Source organism: Brachyhypopomus gauderio, chromosome 6, assembly GCF_052324685.1.
Source record: "Brachyhypopomus gauderio isolate BG-103 chromosome 6, BGAUD_0.2, whole genome shotgun sequence".
Lineage (NCBI taxonomy): Eukaryota > Metazoa > Chordata > Actinopteri > Gymnotiformes > Hypopomidae > Brachyhypopomus > Brachyhypopomus gauderio.
Genome location: NC_135216.1, coordinates 5,945,907 through 5,965,502, shown reverse-complemented (window position 1 = coordinate 5,965,502; position 19,596 = coordinate 5,945,907). Strand labels below are relative to the sequence as shown.

Below are 19,596 nucleotides of genomic sequence, written 5' to 3'. Positions count from 1 at the left end.
AAAATATAGCAAAACCAAAACCTGTGTTTGGGGTATGTGTCACTGTGGCTAATGTGCACAGAAGAAAGAAAGATGGAAAAAAGAAAGAAAATACCTCCTGCTGTGACTGAGAATGAACTTGGCCTGGTGTACGCCTACATAGCCTGAAGATGGAGATACGATACATCTTTTGATGCCATATTCATGAAAGGAAGTCAATTAGGGCAACGTTTGATCCAGTAATAAGATGGGACTGAGGAGGGCGACTTAACCATCTCCCAAGTTTGTTCACCAACAGCAAAGCATCGATTTTTGAATAATAACTGCACTCGCAAGAACGTTATTTCCTGGAGGCTACATGCAACCTCGACGATCCCAGACTATATAAACTGTTGGGTTTTTTCTTCAGCGCCTCGGGGCTTCTTTGCAATTGTAAAAAAACATATATATATTGCACGATCGGCGACAAAGTGTTGGAATAGTAAGCTCTAAGAGCTGAAATAGTGTCGGGACGGCGTTTAGTGCCACCTCGGAGACATTGTGCGCAGTGACGCGGTGGAGCGCGTCCGCAGCTCCGTCCCCACTCAGCCTGCAGGAAGTGTGTCGAGCAGACTGGGGGAGAAAAGACGCCGTCGTCGCTCGCTCAACTGGGGGAGAAAATTATGGCGAGCGAGTGAACTGCTCGTAATATTGTGCGCTATTCCAAACAACGTCGACCCGCTCGGTCGTTGTGCGCATCCGTTGTCGGGTAAGTTTAAGCGAAAAAAATATTTTTTTACACACACACACAACGGTCGCCGTCATTGAAATACGGCTCGTCCGCGCAGATCTTTGTGTTGATTCGACGCTAAGCTAACCGCTCGGCTAGCGGCGCGCTGCCGCCTCTTAGCCCGGGCGCTAACGCGATAGCGGACCCACCACCATCTCCATAATGGTACATTGTCGAGTTAGGAGGATCGTTTTCTGAAGACAAAAAAAAACTTATGCGCCGCCAATATCACCATGTCACTTTTTTCTGTTCATTTATTCACCGTTTTCTGGTGGACAGCTGTATTTTCTACACCGCGACTTCCGTTTTTTTTTCCTAGCATCGTGGGGGGTTGCTAGCTAACTACGCTAGCCTGTTAGCAGAGCTAGCCTAGCACGCTAGCGGCTAGCACTACACCCACAAAGCCTGCAGGGTGCTGTCCGGCATTAGAAAATCACATTTTAAGGCACCCGCACTTGGTATTCGCAGCGAAATCGACCCCGAGTACGAAGCGCTCTCTGCACGAATGCCGAAATTCTGCGTTTCTGACGGATAATTTCGAGATAAATCGTTTTTTTCTCACTTGACCTGGCTAGCTAGTTAGCCGCGCAGCTAACGTGTTTGCACAGCGAATTGCAGCCGACGGATCTCGAATAGGAATCCTGTGGCTGGAAATTTCCCTCCTTCCACGACGCACCCAGGCGCTAGTGTTGTTTATTCGGGGCCTTTTTTAGATTTTATTTTGAAAGTGTGTTATTTTCACATTTCTAATTGAGCTCGACGAAGCCGCCCGACGCGTCGGCCTTGACGTTGCCTAATTTGGGGAGTCGTCCGTGCGGGGGAAAATAACGCGGAGTGTCGCGCAGAGCGGCGGCAAAGCGGCGGCGCAGCGGCTTTGTCCCCGCGAAATCGCGCCGTGTTAACGGTTGTGAATCGCACAGGTCCAGATTAGCGTTTTATAACCGCGAATAATGTTCGACTTTTAAAAAAAAAGTTAACGCACGTTTCTGAATATTTAAGTAATTATATGCCGTTTCCGCCAGCGGTATAAACACGGTCGCCGAGCTGGTGTTTTTTCCCGCAGTATTCTAGTGGAAAAAACGGCGAATGGCTGATGGATAAGTGACGTTCTGTGTAATTACGGTTTAAGATGTGATAGTTTGGTCGAGTTTTAATCTGTTTCAAAGTAATCACCTCGTTGTATAATCTAAAAAAACTGTGACCGTGCTCGACGCTATTGAACAAATGAGAAAAGTAAACAATTGAATGTCGCTCCGGCAGCCAGTGCGCTCCCCCCCCGTTTGTAGCTCGCGGGAAAGCGGATTTTGAAAGTTAGACTTGGTGTCCCGGTGCTTTATCTCGGCATTAATACAAACTCTTCGGGCTTTGGGATGTTTGACATGTTTGTCAGCCATATGAGACGTTTTAAACAATAGCCATCAAGTGCTAACGTTGTTTTTACACATAAAAGCTAATTCAAAACCCAGGTTTCCGTGTGCTTTACAAAGGAGTGCAAGAGAATAGCATGCTGGATAATAGTCCTTTATTAACAGCTAATTACATTTATATTACTGAGGGACGTTTGTGAGAAATCTCTTAGGTATCCTATGTGTTTTGGTAGGATTATATTTGTCTTTCAGAGCCATACTTATGCAAGCTATATACTACTGTACATTAACAATGTGTGACTATTAATGAAAAAGCAGTCGTCCACAAGCATGAAATGCATTGTAACCAATTTTATATGTAACATAACATTCATCTTCTGCAATTTATCAGACAAATTTGATAAAAGTTGTAATTGGTGATGCTCAAACCAGCATCTCAAGAGGTCTATAAAGGAGAGGGGGAGTGGTTCAGTTTACAATTAAGTCGTGCTTCTCTTTATTTGTATGCTATTGTGTACACCCCTGTGATTTATTTTACACCATTGGTGGGTTTAGTTATGTAGTTTCCGACATCTAAAGTCAAAAACCTTTGGCTCTTGGATTAAACGGCACATTTGTATATTGCTTTGCTGCGCAATTGGTAGTGTCTTATCATACATGCAAAAAGTGTTTTTGTTAATTTTGTATTAAAAATATATAAGGCGTCAGTACAGACACACACCTGGTGGATCTCTGCAGATGTATGTCCCAGTATCCAAAATAGTTCCCCCTTCACAGAAAAAACCCCCACATCACCTGCATGAATTTATACACTCAAAGCAGACAGAATAACAGTATCCCACGACCTAGAAATCAACGGCTCGTTCCAGCACTGCATATAATTTCCTTCTGAATGTAAACAACAGATGACGGGCGACGAGAGTGGAAATATTTTTGAGAAGCTGGACCCATCTGGCGTTTCGCTACGTGGATCTTGACATACTTGATGAAGCTAACGCATCCAGATGGTGTGGAGACAGAGTCCACAGGTCAGGCTGAGTAGCCTGAGGGCCCGGGAGGGTTTCTGCTTTCACAAGTGCCGTTAGAGCCCCCCCCCCCACCCCTTTCACCGCAGGCTGGATGTGTGCGTCATATAGGTGTCATTACATCTGGATCACGGTAGCATGCCATGTTGAGTCACCTGCTATGTTTTAACCAGAAATCCTTGAGTTTATTTTGCAGTAACAGCAATATTAGAAAATGTTTCATTTTCAGCGGACAGTACTTTTCACATGTATTTATTTGCTGTTTGTTGCTTTAATGCATTCGTGTGCTTGTCCACATGAAAATATAAAATGTGTTTTGTCATGTTTTAGGTCACATAGCTGTTGCAACTTGTAGTAATACTATAGGCTAGCAGCCTTTTCTTTTTTCTTCTGTCTTTTTCTTTTTTTTTTTAATTTTTAACCCCCCCCCCCTCCCCCCCATGCTGCCATAGATGGTCTGTCAGCCATTTTGAGTTAAAAGGTCTCACAGTGAGATGCGGTACAACCTTGGTCCTGAATTTGACATTAAAATTCAGTGGTTTATTTATTCAACAATCAGTCTAACAAACTTAAAAACTCACAAATTAAATAAACAAAAAAAAATGTACTGCCCAAAGCCCTGTAGGTAGTAGCCCTGAAGGCATCAGTATGTGTTGTGGTTGACAACAGCTCCAGATATTTGATCTGGAGTGACCCTGACTGTAAACGAACTGCAAAGGAAGAATAATCACTGGGCTTTGTGACATTCGTTGAGCTGCTTCCTTAAAAAACAAAACAAAGCGACCACCCTGCCCCCTTTTTGTTTTTAGAGTAGGGATTTTTAAACTTTAGCATAACACATTTTCCACTTAAGACCATATGAATCCCAGAAGATGCACAGGACCTTTTCACACACTAAGACCTGTCTTTGCTCCTGTAGCGGTGTTTCCTTAGCCTGCCCTTGGGACCCCCCTCCCTCCCCCCATGGTCCACATTTTTAAAAATTTATCCTGGTTCCCAGCATAGCTCCGCCAGGCACTCAGATGTGTAGCTGTAGTGGGGCAAAGGCGTGGCCTGTCTGGCAGGTGCCTGAGGACCTGATTGGGGAACACAGTCCCAGGAGTTTATACTGTAAAGTACACAGGCTTGCAGTTACCTATTCAGATGTGAAGCTTTGGGTCTTGGACACTCCTCCTGCTATTTATAAAAGGCTGTTTTTGTTCATGTAGGTGCTGTATGTTTTAAGCAGTCAGTCGAGGAAAAATCTCTGCTTGCTCAAAAATTGCTCAACTCGATTAAAAAATCCCACTTCTAAGATTGGTTGATTCAGCATTTTTTTCATAGCACAAACATGACCATCAATCATAAGTTCAGTTTTTTTAAATGTGTGAATCAAAATAATAAATATAATAGTTGTAGTAAATTCCTAAAATAATGTGATGTTTAGGTTGTATGTCCTTTTGAAAGATTTTAGTGGTTGATGTTGGTATATTATATATGTTGGTATATGAAACATGTTTGTTCATGGCACTGAATTGTTGCAAATTATTTTTAATTTAATTGCTTGTCCTTTCCCATAAATCGTGCAGATTTATAAAATAAATAATTTCCCCAGCATGTTTTGGTAACAAGTGCATTGCAACTCAGAAGCACTGTTGGGGTGCCACCAGTTATGACTGACCTGTTTGGAGGGTGTTAAATGGGTATAATTGTGCTTGATAATCGTTTCAATGGAATTGCCTTTATTTGTCATATACAGTACAAAGAAATACTTCCTCTAGTTTATCTGGTTCAGAGTGCAGGATCAACCACTGTACAGGGCCTGAGAGATAAGCACCATGCTCAAGGGCCCAACCATGGCTGCACGGCAGAGATGGGGTTTGAACCCACCACATCCTGATGAATAACCCAGCATTCTGTCCACTACGCCACTGTTGCCAGGTGGACTGCCTCAGTATCTCTGCTCATGTTTGGAAGGCCAGAATTAATCAACATTTTAGTAATTATTAAATTAATAAGGATCTTAGTAATTCTCGGGTAAAGAGTTTCCTAGGGGTAATACACTACATGAGATCAGAGGTTAGTCAGTAGGTACTAATTCACAATGTTCTGCACTGTATTAATGATGATGGTCGGGTCTCGGCTGTATGAGCTTGTTAAGAGTTACCAAGCTCATTAGGTGAATTTAAGTGGAAGTAGGTTACCATGGTTGTTGGCTATTCTAACTCTACACTAGTGCTGATTTAATTTATGAACCAGTAGCTAGAGCATCGGCTATTAGACAAACGTATTAAGACCCATATACGCAGGAAGTGGTGACTTCATTATTCGCTGTAACATTCGCCTTTTTCTTTGGCAGAGCTGTTAGAATTCACAGAGACATGTACAGATAGGGCATGCGAAATGCTCTGCACGCTGACAGCTAAGGACAGTTAAGCTACCTGGCTTGACAGCTGTGTTTATGGATCTCCTGCAAGGAGGTTCTTTGAGGTGGCAGAATGTGTATAGAAATTTGACCTCAAGCCTCTTTCTCAGGGTCCAAACCTCTCTAGACATAATTACAAATGTATATATATAGTATATATCATTCATGCTGTAATACAAACTACTAAATGTAGTTGTTATTAGATGTGGTAAATCGATACTATTTTTCCAGTGCAAATATTACTTTGGTTTCTAACGTCCGGCTTGTTGCATGTCATCTGTGGTAGAGGACAGACGATATTGTCTACAGGCTGACATCTTCACATTGTGGGACTGTTCACTTCAAACTCCAAACCATGCACCTTCAATCTGTGCTTCTAATTCACCAATCAAATTGACTTGGATGTATGTGAGAAATGTGATGTATTGTACTGGGACGGATGCTTTTGCAAATTAAATCTATCTCGGAGCCTTTTAAAAAACAGAAAACTAGATTCTTAGTTATGGGTTTAGTTAAATTTTTGTGATGTTTCATGCCAATATGACTCCTGCGTTATTATTTTTCGTTGCCACTTAAACCGTTAATGACATTTTGCATTGTAAATCTGATGGTAAAACCCTTAGCATTTGTTCATTATCAGTTCATTATTGATATCGGGTAGTGACGCAATATGAAATTTAGGCTAATAGGCCTTACCTGCTCAGATTAATATCTACCGCTGTCTGGTGTTGAAGCTACAGTAGTTTGTTCACATCCAAAGACCTGTGTCTTTTGTATTCAGGTACTTGTAATGCAAACGGGGATTGGCTAAATCCAGATGATGACTGTATGAGTTATTTTAAAGTTTTGTGACGGGCTTGAAATATTTGACACTGTTTAATGATCTTTAGAAACATTTGCTGTTGCTTCTCAGCTTAAGCCCAAAATGACCAAGCTCAGAATGAATGTGATTCATTGGGCTTGCTGTAGTCATTAAATGTTCCTTTGTAATCGGTTATTTCATTCTGAAGAAGATAGAAAGATAGATAGATAGATCTCAGTAGCTGTTGGTCATGGCCTGTATTGCTATGTGAGGTGCAGACTGTTCTCTTAAACATTTGCTTATCTGCTTTAGGGGATCTTTCATGTTTAAAATACGTCAGCACTCTTATTGTAACGTACTACAGACCGAGGCTTAACAATGTATCATTTTGCGAGGTTGGCATTTGCAAATCGAATATCGCAAACAACGGCAATATGCAAACAACCCCTCTAACAAATCACAAAATACTTTGCATGCTGTGAGTATCCTGTCCAATCTCGTCATGGCATTTGTTTGGTTCTTATTATGAATCATGGCAACATGACTTAAAAACCATTTAACCATCTAGCATCAAGGGTTTATCTTTTAATGCATTGCAAAGAAAGTCACCATTGCAATATGTAGCAATGTAAGCACGCTGTTGTGTTATTGTTCATACTGTATGATGTATTGAATGACATGGTAAATATTATTCCACTAGTAGTCATTGGGGCCTGCTTTGATTGCAGGTGTTTTGATTAATTTTGTCAGTGAAGTGGTTCATCACTGCAACTGCAGTGTGAATTATGCAAATCTATTTGTGGATAATGTTTAGTTGATTTTCACGTATTGGAATTTTGATGTATTTTTAAAAGTGGATAATGGATTATTTGAAGGGTCCTATGTTGTGGGAAATTCCATATTTTTCAAATATAAAATGTTTGATTTTGAATAGTAAATACTAAATATAATACTACATAGTTCTTTCTACAGAAATGTACAGAATGACCATAAATGGCACACTTAGTCTTGCTCCTAACAGGTCCATGATCTGTGTCGGGTGGCATTTAAACTCCTATTATATGTGGCTCAAGTGTGTTTCATTAACGGCACAGCAAAACCATAAAAGATTATGTGACTTAAAAATGAAAGTAAATTATAAAAATTGGTTAATAATAAATTTGATTCATTAATAAATAAATTTGATTGCTTTTGCAATTAACCAACCAAAACTTAGACTTGTGGACAGTTGCAGTACATCACCTCAAACAAGTGTACCGAATAGGAATGAGACACTTAGTCATTGGTAGTATATTATAGTAAGATGTGGATCAAGTAATCTGATGCATCTGATGTATTATTCTTGATGGCATTCATTAAGCAGCGCCAATATAAAATTTTTAATCACACAATATGTTATTTTTAATAAATAAAAATGAATTTGTTGCATTTATAGTTGTAGTTGATGGAAAGGCAGATTTCTATAATTTCAAATACTGGTATAGAACTACATCAGTTTGCGAGCTAGATCTACAGGTTAGTCACATTTGCAGGGGGTCAATGGGGGTGTAAACAGAAACAGATCAAAGCTTTCATGAAATAGTTCCTTGCTCAAAATTAGTTTTGCACAATGTTTAGTAGAGCTGGGCGATATGGCCCTCCAAAAAAATCTTCGATTAATTTTTTTTAAATCCGATTTTCGATTTTAATAGATTTATTTTCCTCTACTAAAAAACTACAGATGATAAAGGAATGGTAAAAAAAAGTTTTAATTTATTTTTCACTTAAATTTCCCCTTTGAGGTTAAAGTGCAAGCAGAAACAAATTGTAAACAAGTGAGAACATTCAGTAACTTTTAGAAGGTTTTCTCCAACATACTTTAAGCATTGACACAATGCAACCTCAAACTTAAAATAAATAAATAAAACACACCCTCAAAAAATAAATAGATATAAATAATTTGGTGCCCTTTAATAAAATGGAAAACAAATACAATTGAACAATTCTTGCATGTTGTACTGACAGTCACGCTGTCTACATTCTGATTAAGAACAGGGCTCCCCTCACTTTAGCCTAAATTCCAGCACTTTTCAAACCTGAAACACAATGTAACATTAAAATTCGTCAGGTAAATGTTCCTTCCACTGTTTCTTTATACTACCACAGTTTATACTTTATACTACAATAGTTGCCAGGTTCGCTTTTTCACGCCAAATTGGGCTTGTTTGGAAAATCCAGCCGCGGGTAAAAATTATGGGGTCGCGGGGTGCGGTTTTTTGGTCTACTTTTGAGTTGGGCTACCGCAGGAGTTACAAGTCAACACTAATAATGGATCGCGATATAATACTTAATTTGTCTCCATTTTACACACTCGCGAGGTGCCCGGAGCCGCGCGCTACGGTCACTCGCGAAAGTATAATCCATTGAAGCGGGTTCGGTGACCGAGGCAGAAACTGCTTAATCCAAAATATCCCGCGGAGGGAAACTTTATTGACAGCGCAACTGAATAGCACTCTTCGCTCTCTCCCTCTATCGGTTTCAAACACCTTACAGCGAGGACTTGTTTGGTCTACATCTGACGCCGCAAAACCGAACCAACTCCAGATCACGGAGCTAGTTGCTCTTTTCTTGGACACAAGTTCCGCCGTCATGTTTGTGTGTGTGTGTTTTGAGGGTGGATGGGTGGGAGGTGCTAAACTCACTGAACTACGGGAGCCCACAGTGCAGCGTCGGTGGTGAAAATTAAATCTCAGAAAATCGATTTTCTTAAAAACACATCGTCCTTAACTGTAAATTCGAATTAATAGATAATATCGATTAATCGCCCAGCTCTAATGTTTAGTTTAAATGGTTTTAGAGGGTGTTCTTGTGGTTCATAGTTTACCACATTAAAACAATTTATTGACACTTTCAACTTTAGACCACAGTTATGAAGTGTCCATTAGACACTTGAATATTTCTGATTTTAAAACTCTGAGGTGTTAAAATGCTTCTTATTGTTTAATACAGTGATGATTTTTTGTTAAATCAAATATGAATAATCACATGTCAATGTGGCTAAACAAAATAATGTTTTGATATGTTTTTGTCATTGTATCTTCACAGCTCCCATCTGGTGCTCCACATCTGTCCAGACGCTCTCTGATCTGCTGGGACCGAGTGGATTTGAAAGGCTGATTGGAGAGAATATCTGCCTCCCAGGTAAAATGGCTGATACCACAGAAGCAGAGAGCTGAGCATCACACATTGCCCCCTTTCTTCTATGTTCGAGGATCATTTTATGTGGACATTTCCCCCTTCCATTTCAATTTTCTCATCATGGCTATGCATGATATGAACCGTGCCAAGGGTTACCCTTGCAAAGAATGCGACATGATATGCCCAAGTACACCTAGCCTCCTGGAACACATGAAAGCCCACTATCACCAAGAGGGGAGTGGCAGATTTGAATGTGAACAGTGTGGACGCATTTTCAAGCATGCCAGTAGCTTGGCTTCCCACAAAAAGTCCCATGAGATGGGCTCTTTCCAGTGCCCGGTGTGCACCAGAACACTACCCAATGCGGTGGCACTGAAGAACCACCTCCGCATTCACACTCTGTCTCCTAGTGCACAAACTGAAGAGGAGAATGAGGATGGTGTTGATGAAGATAGGGATTATGGTTTAGCACAAGATCTTTCTGACACAGGTTTCCGGGGCCACCTGAACAGCAGCGGAATGATGACGAGCCATGACCACGACAAGCAAAAATCTCCAGGATCCGAAGATGCTTGGGACAGACCGTTCAAGTGTGACCAGTGTGACCGGACCTACCGACATCATGGCAGCCTGGTCAACCACAAGAAGTCCCACCAGGAAGGCACTTACAAGTGCACCATCTGTTACAAACAGTTCAGCAACCTGGCTGCCCTCAACGCCCATGAACGCACCCATTCAAAGTTCAAACCCCCTGGAATGTCCATGGGAAACCTTGTGCCTCAGGCTTCGTCTGAGCCTCGACCACCCGCCCCCCATAACGATGACCTGGCGGCTTGCTTTTGCCACCTGTGCCAAGTTTCCTTGCCCAGCAAGAGTGACTTTCAGGAGCATATTCTGCTGCATAACGCTGCGTCGTCATCACTGGGGCTGTCACGGAGCTTCCCTGGGATAGTGCCCCACAATCTCAGCACTGTCCGGTCCCCAGCAATCAACCCTTACACGCCGGCTCTTGGCGATCCTCTTCCGCTTCCTCCTTTACCCGACAAACGTTATGATCAGATGCTTGGGCCTCCTGTCAATAACCCCATTTACACCTGTGCTTACTGTGGGGCTGGACATCCTGACTTGGAGAGCCTCAAAATTCACTATCTGACCCATGAACCTCATCCCACAACGCATGCTCAAGAAGGCCCTTCTATTCTAAGTTCAGATGGCCTGGGGTCCAACTCCCAACCATCTGTATCTTCACCCAGTGGGGAATCTCGATCCCAGCAGCAGTCATCATCCATTGACGATGGTGACCGCAGATTCAAGTGTCAGGAGTGTGGGAAAAGCTATCGGCACGCCGGGAGTCTTGTCAATCACAAGCGATCCCATCAAACGGGGCATTATCAGTGCACGGTTTGCTGTAAAGAGTATCCACACCTTGCGGCGCTCCACAGCCACCTACGCAGTCACAAATCACGTCCGAATTCTCAGAGTCTAAGTTCGGAAGGCGACTGGCTATCTTCTGAACCCATGACGGGGCTAGACTCACAGCAGAGCTTTGTGCATTCTCAAGATCAGGAGAATGGCGCAACGACCCCCATCTCACTGCCTGGCAATCTCGGCGATGCTGCCCACTTTGTTCCCGATGGTGGCCATAGCAGTGGCCTGGATTCACTGGAATTCCATGACCGGTTTGATGGCTCTCTTGCTCAGGGTAATTCCGGCCACTCTCCCCTTCCACAGAATCACCGCCAGGCAGATCGGCACATGTGTGCTGATCAGGGCAATATGTCCAATGGGTATATGGGCAACATGGGCTTCCACGGCTCTGGAGGGGCATCCTTACCAGCAGGCAGTGCGAACCTCAAAGAAGGCAGTCGTCAAAGACGTGGACAAGACCACTATGGAAGTGGTCAGGGAAGTGGCAAGAGGATGGAAAGCAAAGATGACGACGGAGAAGTTTACCAGTGCACGGTCTGTGGGAACCATTATGCCAGTCTTCGTGCCCTTCGCAGCCACCTTCGCAGCCATGGCGTGAACCAAGGTGCAGGGCCCTCCTCTGCGCTGTCCCCCATTGGCGAGCAGGAGTGGAGAAGACGGCAAGAAGGTAGCGAGGCCAACCTACTGATCTGTAGTACCTGTGGCCAGAGTTTCACCAGAAAGCAGGATCTGCTCAATCACCAGCTGGTTCATGGACCTCCCCGGCCGGATGGATCCACACAGGGCTTGGGGGGCGGCAGCTCTAATGCTAATGGCAAAATGGATGGAAGGAACCACATTTGCGTTGACTGTGGCATGTTCTTTGCAGATCGCCATCACCTGATCACTCACCTGTGTCCAGGCAAGGCACGAGGCGGAACGCTGAGCAAAGACATGAATGGAGCTAAAGGGATGACTGGTGGTGCTGGGACCAGCAGTGGTGGTGGCTCTGTGGATCACCGGCAGATGGCTGATTCTGATGATCGGCCACATAGGTGTGACCAGTGTGGAAGAGGTTACAGGCACCCCTGCTCACTTCTCAACCACAAGAAATCACACAAGACTGGGGTCTTCCGCTGCCTTGTCTGCCAAAAACGCTACTACAACCTGCTGGCTCTCAAGAACCATCAGAGGACTCATTTTGACTTAAAGAGGTTAGCCAGCATTGCATGTGCCCTATTATACTCTAACTGTGTAGTTCTCTTTGCATACTTTGAGTGTGTATGTATTACGAGTTCCCTACTTGTGATTATCCAGGTCATCACTGAAAGAATAGATTTGAATCAAATTGTGAGTGTTAAAGCAATGTGTATAACTCATATTTTCATTAAAAAAGATGAGGGCAACACACTCACTCATTTTCTTTCTCCCACACACACACGCGCACACACACACACACACACACACACACACACACACACACACACTGAATCTGTACTTCATAACATCTGTCCCATTTGAGCTTTTTCGTGTAGTCATCTCTCTATGTGTAAGGTCCATGCTGTGCGTGCTGCATTATTCTTCTTTCTTTTGCTACCGTGAATTTTGACATTGCCCTCTCACCTGCTCTGGTTCTGTGTGTTTCTCTGTGTTGCAGGCACAAGTGCGAGGAGTGCGGGAAAGCCTTCAAGATTCAGAAACAGCTCATCAATCACCTCCGCCTGCACGAAGAGCACAGAGCAAAGACGGGTGTTCGTGACCAACGCGTCCAAAACATGAACCAACACAACGGCGCACGTTATGAGGGGGGTCCATCGCAGATGCAGCCAATGAGAATGGGAGACCCTAAGATTCAAAACCCGCAAATGGGCCCCAATTATGGCCAACCTCAAGGCTTTAAGAAACCGTATGCTGGGGCAAGGGCCCAGCAAGTGGACGATGGCAGTGGCCGTCGTCCATTCGCCTGCGACCAGTGTGGTCGCACTTACCGACATGCCGGCAGTCTGGCCAATCACAAAAACCTGCACAAGATTGGCGAGTATCACTGCAACGTGTGTAACTCCACCTACCCAAACCGACTGGCTATGAAGAACCATCTCCGCATGCATTTCGCACTCAAGAAGTACACCTGCACCGACTGCGGCAGGGGCTTCAGGAACCAGAGACAGCTTGAAACGCACACCACCAACCAGCTTTGCAAGGATCTCCCCGGCCCCAGCGTGCAGCCCCCGCCGCCCCCCAGTTACGAGTGCAACGGTTGTTCGGAGGGTTTTTCCACGGCCACCGAACTCGCCTCCCACAGTTGCAGCGCCCAGCTCCCTTCCTCCTCCGCCTCCCTCAACAGCTCTTCCCTGAGCATGGAGACGGGTGATCTGGGCTCTCCCGAGCGCGAGGAGCGACCTTTCTCCTGCGAGCTGTGCGGCTGCTCCTACAAGCACGCCAGCAGCCTGCTGAACCACAAGAACACGCACAAGACCGGCAACTTCAGCTGCTCCTACTGCGACAAGCCCTACACCAACTACATGGCGCTGCGCAACCACATGCGCATTCACACCCAGAAGAAGCGTCACATCTGCACCACCTGCGGGAAGGCCTTCCGGCTGGCGCGCTTTCTCCGCAACCACCAGAGGGTCCACGAGGAGGGCCACACCCGCTTCGGCTGCCCGACCTGCGGGAAGAGCTTCCAGGGTCGGTCGGGCCTGGCCAGGCACCGCTGCGGGGACAACCAGGTAGGCAACGAGAGCAGCAGGAAGGCCACTTCGAGCGCGAGAGAGGGAGAAGAGTGCCGGTTCACGTGAGTTTACGTCTGTTGTTCGTGATTCTTGAAGTGAACTAGTAAAGATCACAGGTTTTTACATGTCTATTACAGGTATATGATCTCCAATCCGGCTTCCTCGGGACCATACGCGTGCCGGAATTCGGATTTTTCTGAAGTTTGGACAGTATGATTAGTGGAGACCAGATAAGTTACCCCCCCTTTGCTTTCAGTTAGCATTATGCTCTAGAATATTAGGTTACCATGATATATTAGGTAAACTGTACTGAATAGTTAGATGTGTTTGTGTTGTTACAATGAAGACAGATGTCTCCCTCAGTCCCTCCTTACTGTTGTCTCATTGATACCATTTGACAAATTGTGGTGTAGTTTGCTATTGTTAGAACCTATTAGCACTGTTTTTCTTATGTTAATGTGACTAGCTAGTAAACCGATGTGATGGTCCCACGCTTAATGGTTGGTTTCGGCCTGTCAGTGACTAGCAGACTTTGTCATGGGACTGAAGTCTAGTAGTATTCCCTATCCTAAAATCTTAGGATGTATTAATATAAGTTTTTAAGAATGTATTAAACAAAAATCTAGTTCCTTAAACGTCTACATACTGATATACATACTAACACACATCGTGAATGCCATACTAACAAATATGCGCTTTCAAATATAAAGCAAAAAAAGATCTTTATAGTAATACCGTACAATATGCAGTTTCTCATGACCAAGTTTGTGCTCAACAGGCTGCAACCAGCAGTAGCTTTGGCAAACCATATATGAGCAGTTTCAGTTAAATTGATCGACTGCCTTGTCAAAACCAAACAGAATGGGTTGTTTATGAATTATGTTGGTAAAAAATCCATTCGGTGCCTTGCTTGGCATGTTTAGTTCTTGTCCAGATTGGGACAGCTCATGTTTTGGCAGCTGGATTCAAGATCATATACCTGTACTGACCTCTCCATCTAGCCATTCCTTATCTTAGTCAACTCTGCACTTTCAAATTTCTTACATTCACATTAATCTAGGTCACTAATAAGATGTTGGATGGGATGAGATGGTGAAAAAGAGATTCATCTTTCCTCCCTCCCGTTTCTCCTCGTCTCCACAGATGTGAGCAATGTGGCCGATCCTACCGGCACGCCAGCTCCCTCCTGAACCACAAAAACACCCACACAGTCGGCATCTACCATTGTGCCGTGTGCCTCAAGACCTACTCCAACCTGCTCGCCCTGAAGAACCACCGCCGCATCCACTCGGAGACGCGCCGGCACCGCTGCCCCGAGTGTGGCAAGGCCTTCCGCGTCTCCTCCCAGCTCCAGAACCACCGCCGCATCCACCAGAAGGAGCGCGAGTTCGCCTGCACACTCTGCCAACGCACCTTCCCCAGCCAGTCCAGCTTCCGCCTCCACCTGGAGATGCAGCACGGACGAGGCCAGAAGTCCTCGCACCACCACCACCACCACCACCACCAGCAGCAGCAGCACGCCGGGGCTTCGTCTGGCGGTGGTAGCTCCGACCTGAGCTGGGGCTCGGGCCTGGATCTGACGTTGATGCAGGCCCAGGGGCTCGACCCCAATGGCGTCTCCAAGCACGGCCCACACCACCATGGCCACGGCGCGGGGCGCTCCGCCAGCCACCAACAGCATCACCACCACCACCAGCAGCAGGCACAGCGGATCCACGGCGACGCGGGCCGCAAGTCGCACGTGTGTGACCAGTGCGGGCGCGCCTACAGGCACGCCAGCTCCCTGCTGAACCACAAGAACAGTCACAAAGCGGGCACCTACTTCTGCAACTCCTGCCAGAAGGAATTCACCAACCTGATGGCGTTCAAAAACCACAGACGCATCCACACGGAGCCCAAGCGCTACCAGTGCCCGGACTGCGGGAAGGCCTTCCGCGTCTCCACCCAGCTCATATGCCACCGGCGCATCCACACCAAGGAGAAGCCCTTCTCGTGCCAGCAGTGCGACAAGCGCTTCTCCAGCAAGTCCAACCTGCGGCACCACCAGAAGGTCCACTGGAGCAGCTCGGCGCCCACCAGCAGTGTCCCCATGGGCGCCGCCAACTTCTTGGGTATGCCCTCTGGGCCCTTTATATAAGTTTAGGGTGGGAGTTGGGGAAGAAGGACTGATTTGTGTTGTGGAGATTTGATGCCAAGGCTTCTGGAGGTGCCAAAAACACCCCTGTCCCCGTCCTCTCACTCATCAGTCATCTCTACTTACCATAGTGTATGAATTGTGGCTGTGAGTCTTTTTTTTCCCCATTTGTTTATTTTTTCTCCTTCTTCCGTTGAGCAGGTTGTGTCTAGGTTTAGTGGACTTCCCCTTCACCCCCCTGCATGTTCCTGAAGACATTGGACAAATTGAGGACTCAGTAATGGACCAGGACATCATTTAAGACTTAGTCTTAGGTTTCCGGGGTCTTAGGCTTAGAGACTCCTGTTATTGTGACGGAGAGTTTCCACAACAGTGGCCCTTCTCTCGAGTGGCCAGGGAGGAATGTGGGTCAGTGCCCTCCTAAATATTGATCACTCCCTATTCGTATGAGCAGGGTTGAGTAAAAGGGGTGAGGGGAAAATAAATCCAGTATTGGTGGTGGTGGTGGGCGTGGGGAGTTCACTGTAGGGTCAGCCGATGACAGAATCATCTCAAGTGATTTTACCCTGCGGCTTAGGGTCAGAGTTTAGAGGTCAGGTTAGTGAGAGTCCTATCTGAAGTCGTACATATAAAATTCATATCATCCCATCCTCATTCTTCCTTTGGTCACCTTGAAAAACGTTAAATATTTTTGATTATACACAAATAAGTCGTTCACTGACTGTTGAACTAAAAAAAAAAAAAACAAGCAAAGAAAAAAAAACAAAACATTTTAAGATTGAGCAACTTGTATGTGTAGGAACTTGGTTGGACAGTAAATAGATGGTATTAGAGAACTGACTGCAGCCACCATGTTGTGTAGATCTCTCAAAGGTGTTCTTTTTTTTGTCCTCACTTTTGATGTTCTAATTTTTTCTAACTTGTGTGTTTCTTGCAGCACGAAGATGAGCTTCAAACCTTATTATTCTGCAGATGACAGCATTGCGCTAAATGGGTTCACTTCTTTGCGGCATCATATGTGTGTTCCCTCCTATAATTTCAAGATGTTGCTCAGAACCCTTATTTTCAAACACTGCGCGTAAAACTAGCTAGTGTATAGAAACAATAGGTTGTGCTTTGAAGAAAAAAAAAGAAAGAAAAAGAAAAACAGGGGAAAATGTATATTAATAGGCTTGTACTGGCATTTGGATTTACCTTGTATTGTATCGTACTTCTGACTGTATTATTTACAGGAAGACTTTTATAAAAGATCACTGTAGTATGCATTTTATTTATATTAACCCTTGTAACCGAAAACGCTAGTTTTAGGACCTCCCTGTTGTAGGAGCTCTGTTCCAGACACTTCTTTCTTTCTCATTCTCTCTATCCCTCTCCCTCCCTCTCTCTCTGCTTCTCCCTCTCTCGACCCATGAATTCCTCATGACACGGAGTCGAGGATGACTGGACTCCTAAAGAACACTCGTTATAGTGACTGTAATCGCCATGTTTGTTTTCTTTTGTTTGTTTTTGGGTCTCCATTATTTGTTTAATGCTTTTAAGACTTTCCCTTGTACAATAGACAGGGACCTGTAATAATGTGTTTTTGATTGCAGTTTGATGAGTGTAAAGATATCACTGTATTGTTCGACCTTCCTCACGTGACGTCGTGATGGTCCCCTCCCTCCAAAGTCCCTCCTCACATGTCAAGATTGGATGTGCCTCTGTCTCATGCTATTAACCTCACACTTCTAAGGGATGATTTTGTGAACATTACAATCACTTAGGCAATCTTATTTTAACATTTTGTTACATCCTTATGGTATCCCTTGTATTTATTAGTATCTTCTTTTTATTTAATTGCATTTGACTATTTCAAGCTCCTTGAACCTATAATACCAGGGAACTCTGGTGCTAGTAAGTCCATGTATTTGGAGTGAAAGTGAAGTCGTAAGGAAAAGTGATATGACTAGAGCACAGGAAGATTGTGTATATATATATATGTTCCTATAACCTACAATTAGGGTTGAAAAAGGCAAAAGTATATAACAAATTAGGTGCGTTAATTTGGGAAGGATTGACTTTGAACGAATATAAGAATTATGTAAGTTTAACCTTTTTGTTTTCCCTCTTTCATGCATATATATGTACTGCTGACTATACACTTTTTTTAAACTACATTTTGATAATTCATTTCCTAACAGAACTTGTTTGGATTATAACCTTAATGCTCTCAAGTAATGAAAATAAATAGCTGGAAAAAAGGATTTGCTGCATATTTGTGATAGTCTTGCTTGCAGTGTCCTGTAAGTGATGTCTTGTAAGACATTGTTTTATTGCTTGGTGTTTCATGTTCTGAGCTCACATTGAATCACCATCCCAGTTTAAAAACATCAGAACGCACCAGAAAGAATTTCACATCAAGTTTTGTGAATTAAAATTGCTTGCAGGGGGTTGGTTTCTTTTCTTTGGTCATGAGTCACAATGTGAAATGTTAAAAGTTTGTGTATATAGATAAGTATCTGATTAAGATTTTTATGCTGTGCTGAAATATTTGCTATATTTAATAGCTAATATTACACGTGACCGTCGTTATTGAGCAAGTTTTAAAAATTGGATTTGGGACCAAGAATATAGATCAGTGTAGCAGTTTTGATACTTCGTCACCACATTTTTGTTCAATTGATTTACACTGCTTATGATCAAAACACGTGGATCAGTCTGTATGCTCGTTGACATGTATGATATATGTTGTGATGTAAAAATGATCAGTACAAATTATAATTATTTTTAAAAGATTGGGAATGCAGTGGGTAATTGGTATATAAATATATAAACCTATTATATAGATAATAGAACCCAATATCATAAAAACTAATTTAATTAAACATGCAGGGATCTATTGGCCAAATACAACGCCAGTAACGAAAAATGTCAGGAAGACGTGTTCAGCGACTTTTTCCTTAATTCGTTCCGTCATTATTTTTTGCCATCTGGGTGTTTTTGAATGAGCTGTAATATTAAGCGTTTATTGAACTGCAAAAAGAAAGCTGGGCGTTTAAGACACTTGTTAATAAAATCTGCCACACCATTCAAAACAGCTCAATTAAATCACCAGTGGAATACAAGAAGCAAACTTGCATGTAGATTCATAGCCAAGCAACTCTGGTTCTTTGTATGCGATGTCATTTCACCAAATTGACCTCGACCGATTTTAGCGTATAAACGCCAAACTGGTGAACTCGCATCATGGCAGAACCAGGAGAGTTGAATTGCCTATAACACAGTTTATCGGTTTATCGGGACACCGTAAAGGTCAGTATGAGTAAAAAAGGCCTCAGCTAGTCGTTATATCCGCGGCCTAACGCATGAAAACGGCACAATAACGGTCTTTACGCCGGTATTGAGCAATGAGCAGCACGTCGTTTGACGAATTCGCTTTTTCTCGTCCCTCATTTCCTCGTTTTTCAACGGCACGTCTGAACGTTTCCACAGGGCTGCTGTAGTCTCCGCGTCTCCGCCCTGGTCGCGGTGTCGCTGTGGTCCGCCTGCATCATGCTAGCCACATTTCCCCATGACAGCAAAGAGGAAGTAACGTCGTTTCTTTCAGTTTGTTTGCTCCTTTTAAAATAAAGTGCACTCATACGAACTCTGGATTTAAATCAGTACTCCAAATTCCTTGTGATCAGGTTTCTTGAATGAGTAGGCTATTATAGCACGATAAGGCGCGCTTATTAGCTGTTAGCTCACTCAAATTAAAATTCACAAAGCGCCTAGAGACTAAACGGTTCGTCTTAGAATTGCAGGTGCTCAGATGATATGAT

At 43.9% G+C, this 19,596-nt stretch overlaps 1 protein-coding gene across 4 annotated transcripts; it reads left to right on the top strand.

Moving 5' to 3' along the window:
* Positions 1–234: 234 nt before the first annotated feature.
* Positions 235–18,039, top strand: LOC143516569 (zinc finger protein 646). Of its 4 annotated transcripts, none has more exons than XM_077008249.1 (5): positions 235–727; positions 9,431–12,144; positions 12,588–13,724; positions 13,800–13,893; positions 14,805–14,943. In XM_077008249.1, exons 2-4 carry the CDS (start codon positions 9,644–9,646, stop codon positions 13,876–13,878), a joined length of 3,717 nt encoding a protein of 1,238 aa, XP_076864364.1. In that variant the 5' UTR covers positions 235–727; positions 9,431–9,643; the 3' UTR covers positions 13,879–13,893; positions 14,805–14,943. The 4 variants fall into 4 exon arrangements, with proteins under 4 accessions (XP_076864364.1, XP_076864362.1, XP_076864360.1 ...); XM_077008247.1 differs by lacking the exon at positions 13,800–13,893 and adding an exon at positions 16,734–18,039 and having other exon boundaries at positions 239–727; positions 14,806–15,773; XM_077008248.1 differs by lacking the exon at positions 13,800–13,893 and having other exon boundaries at positions 242–727; positions 9,431–9,526; positions 10,014–12,144; positions 14,806–16,572.
* The last annotated feature ends 1,557 nt before the right edge of the window (positions 18,040–19,596 follow it).

What these genes read in the sequence shown, in the direction of transcription:
- LOC143516569 (XM_077008245.1), top strand. Translation starts at nt 9,644, where the DNA reads ATGGCTATGCATGATATGAACCGTGCCAAGGGTTACCCTTGCAAAGAA. An exon ending in ACTCATTTTGACTTAAAGAG is followed by an intron (nt 12,145 to 12,587) that starts GTTAGCCAGCAT and finishes TCTGTGTTGCAG; the next exon opens with GCACAAGTGCGAGGAGTGCG. An exon ending in GGAGAAGAGTGCCGGTTCAC is followed by an intron (nt 13,725 to 14,805) that starts GTGAGTTTACGT and finishes TCGTCTCCACAG; the next exon opens with ATGTGAGCAATGTGGCCGAT.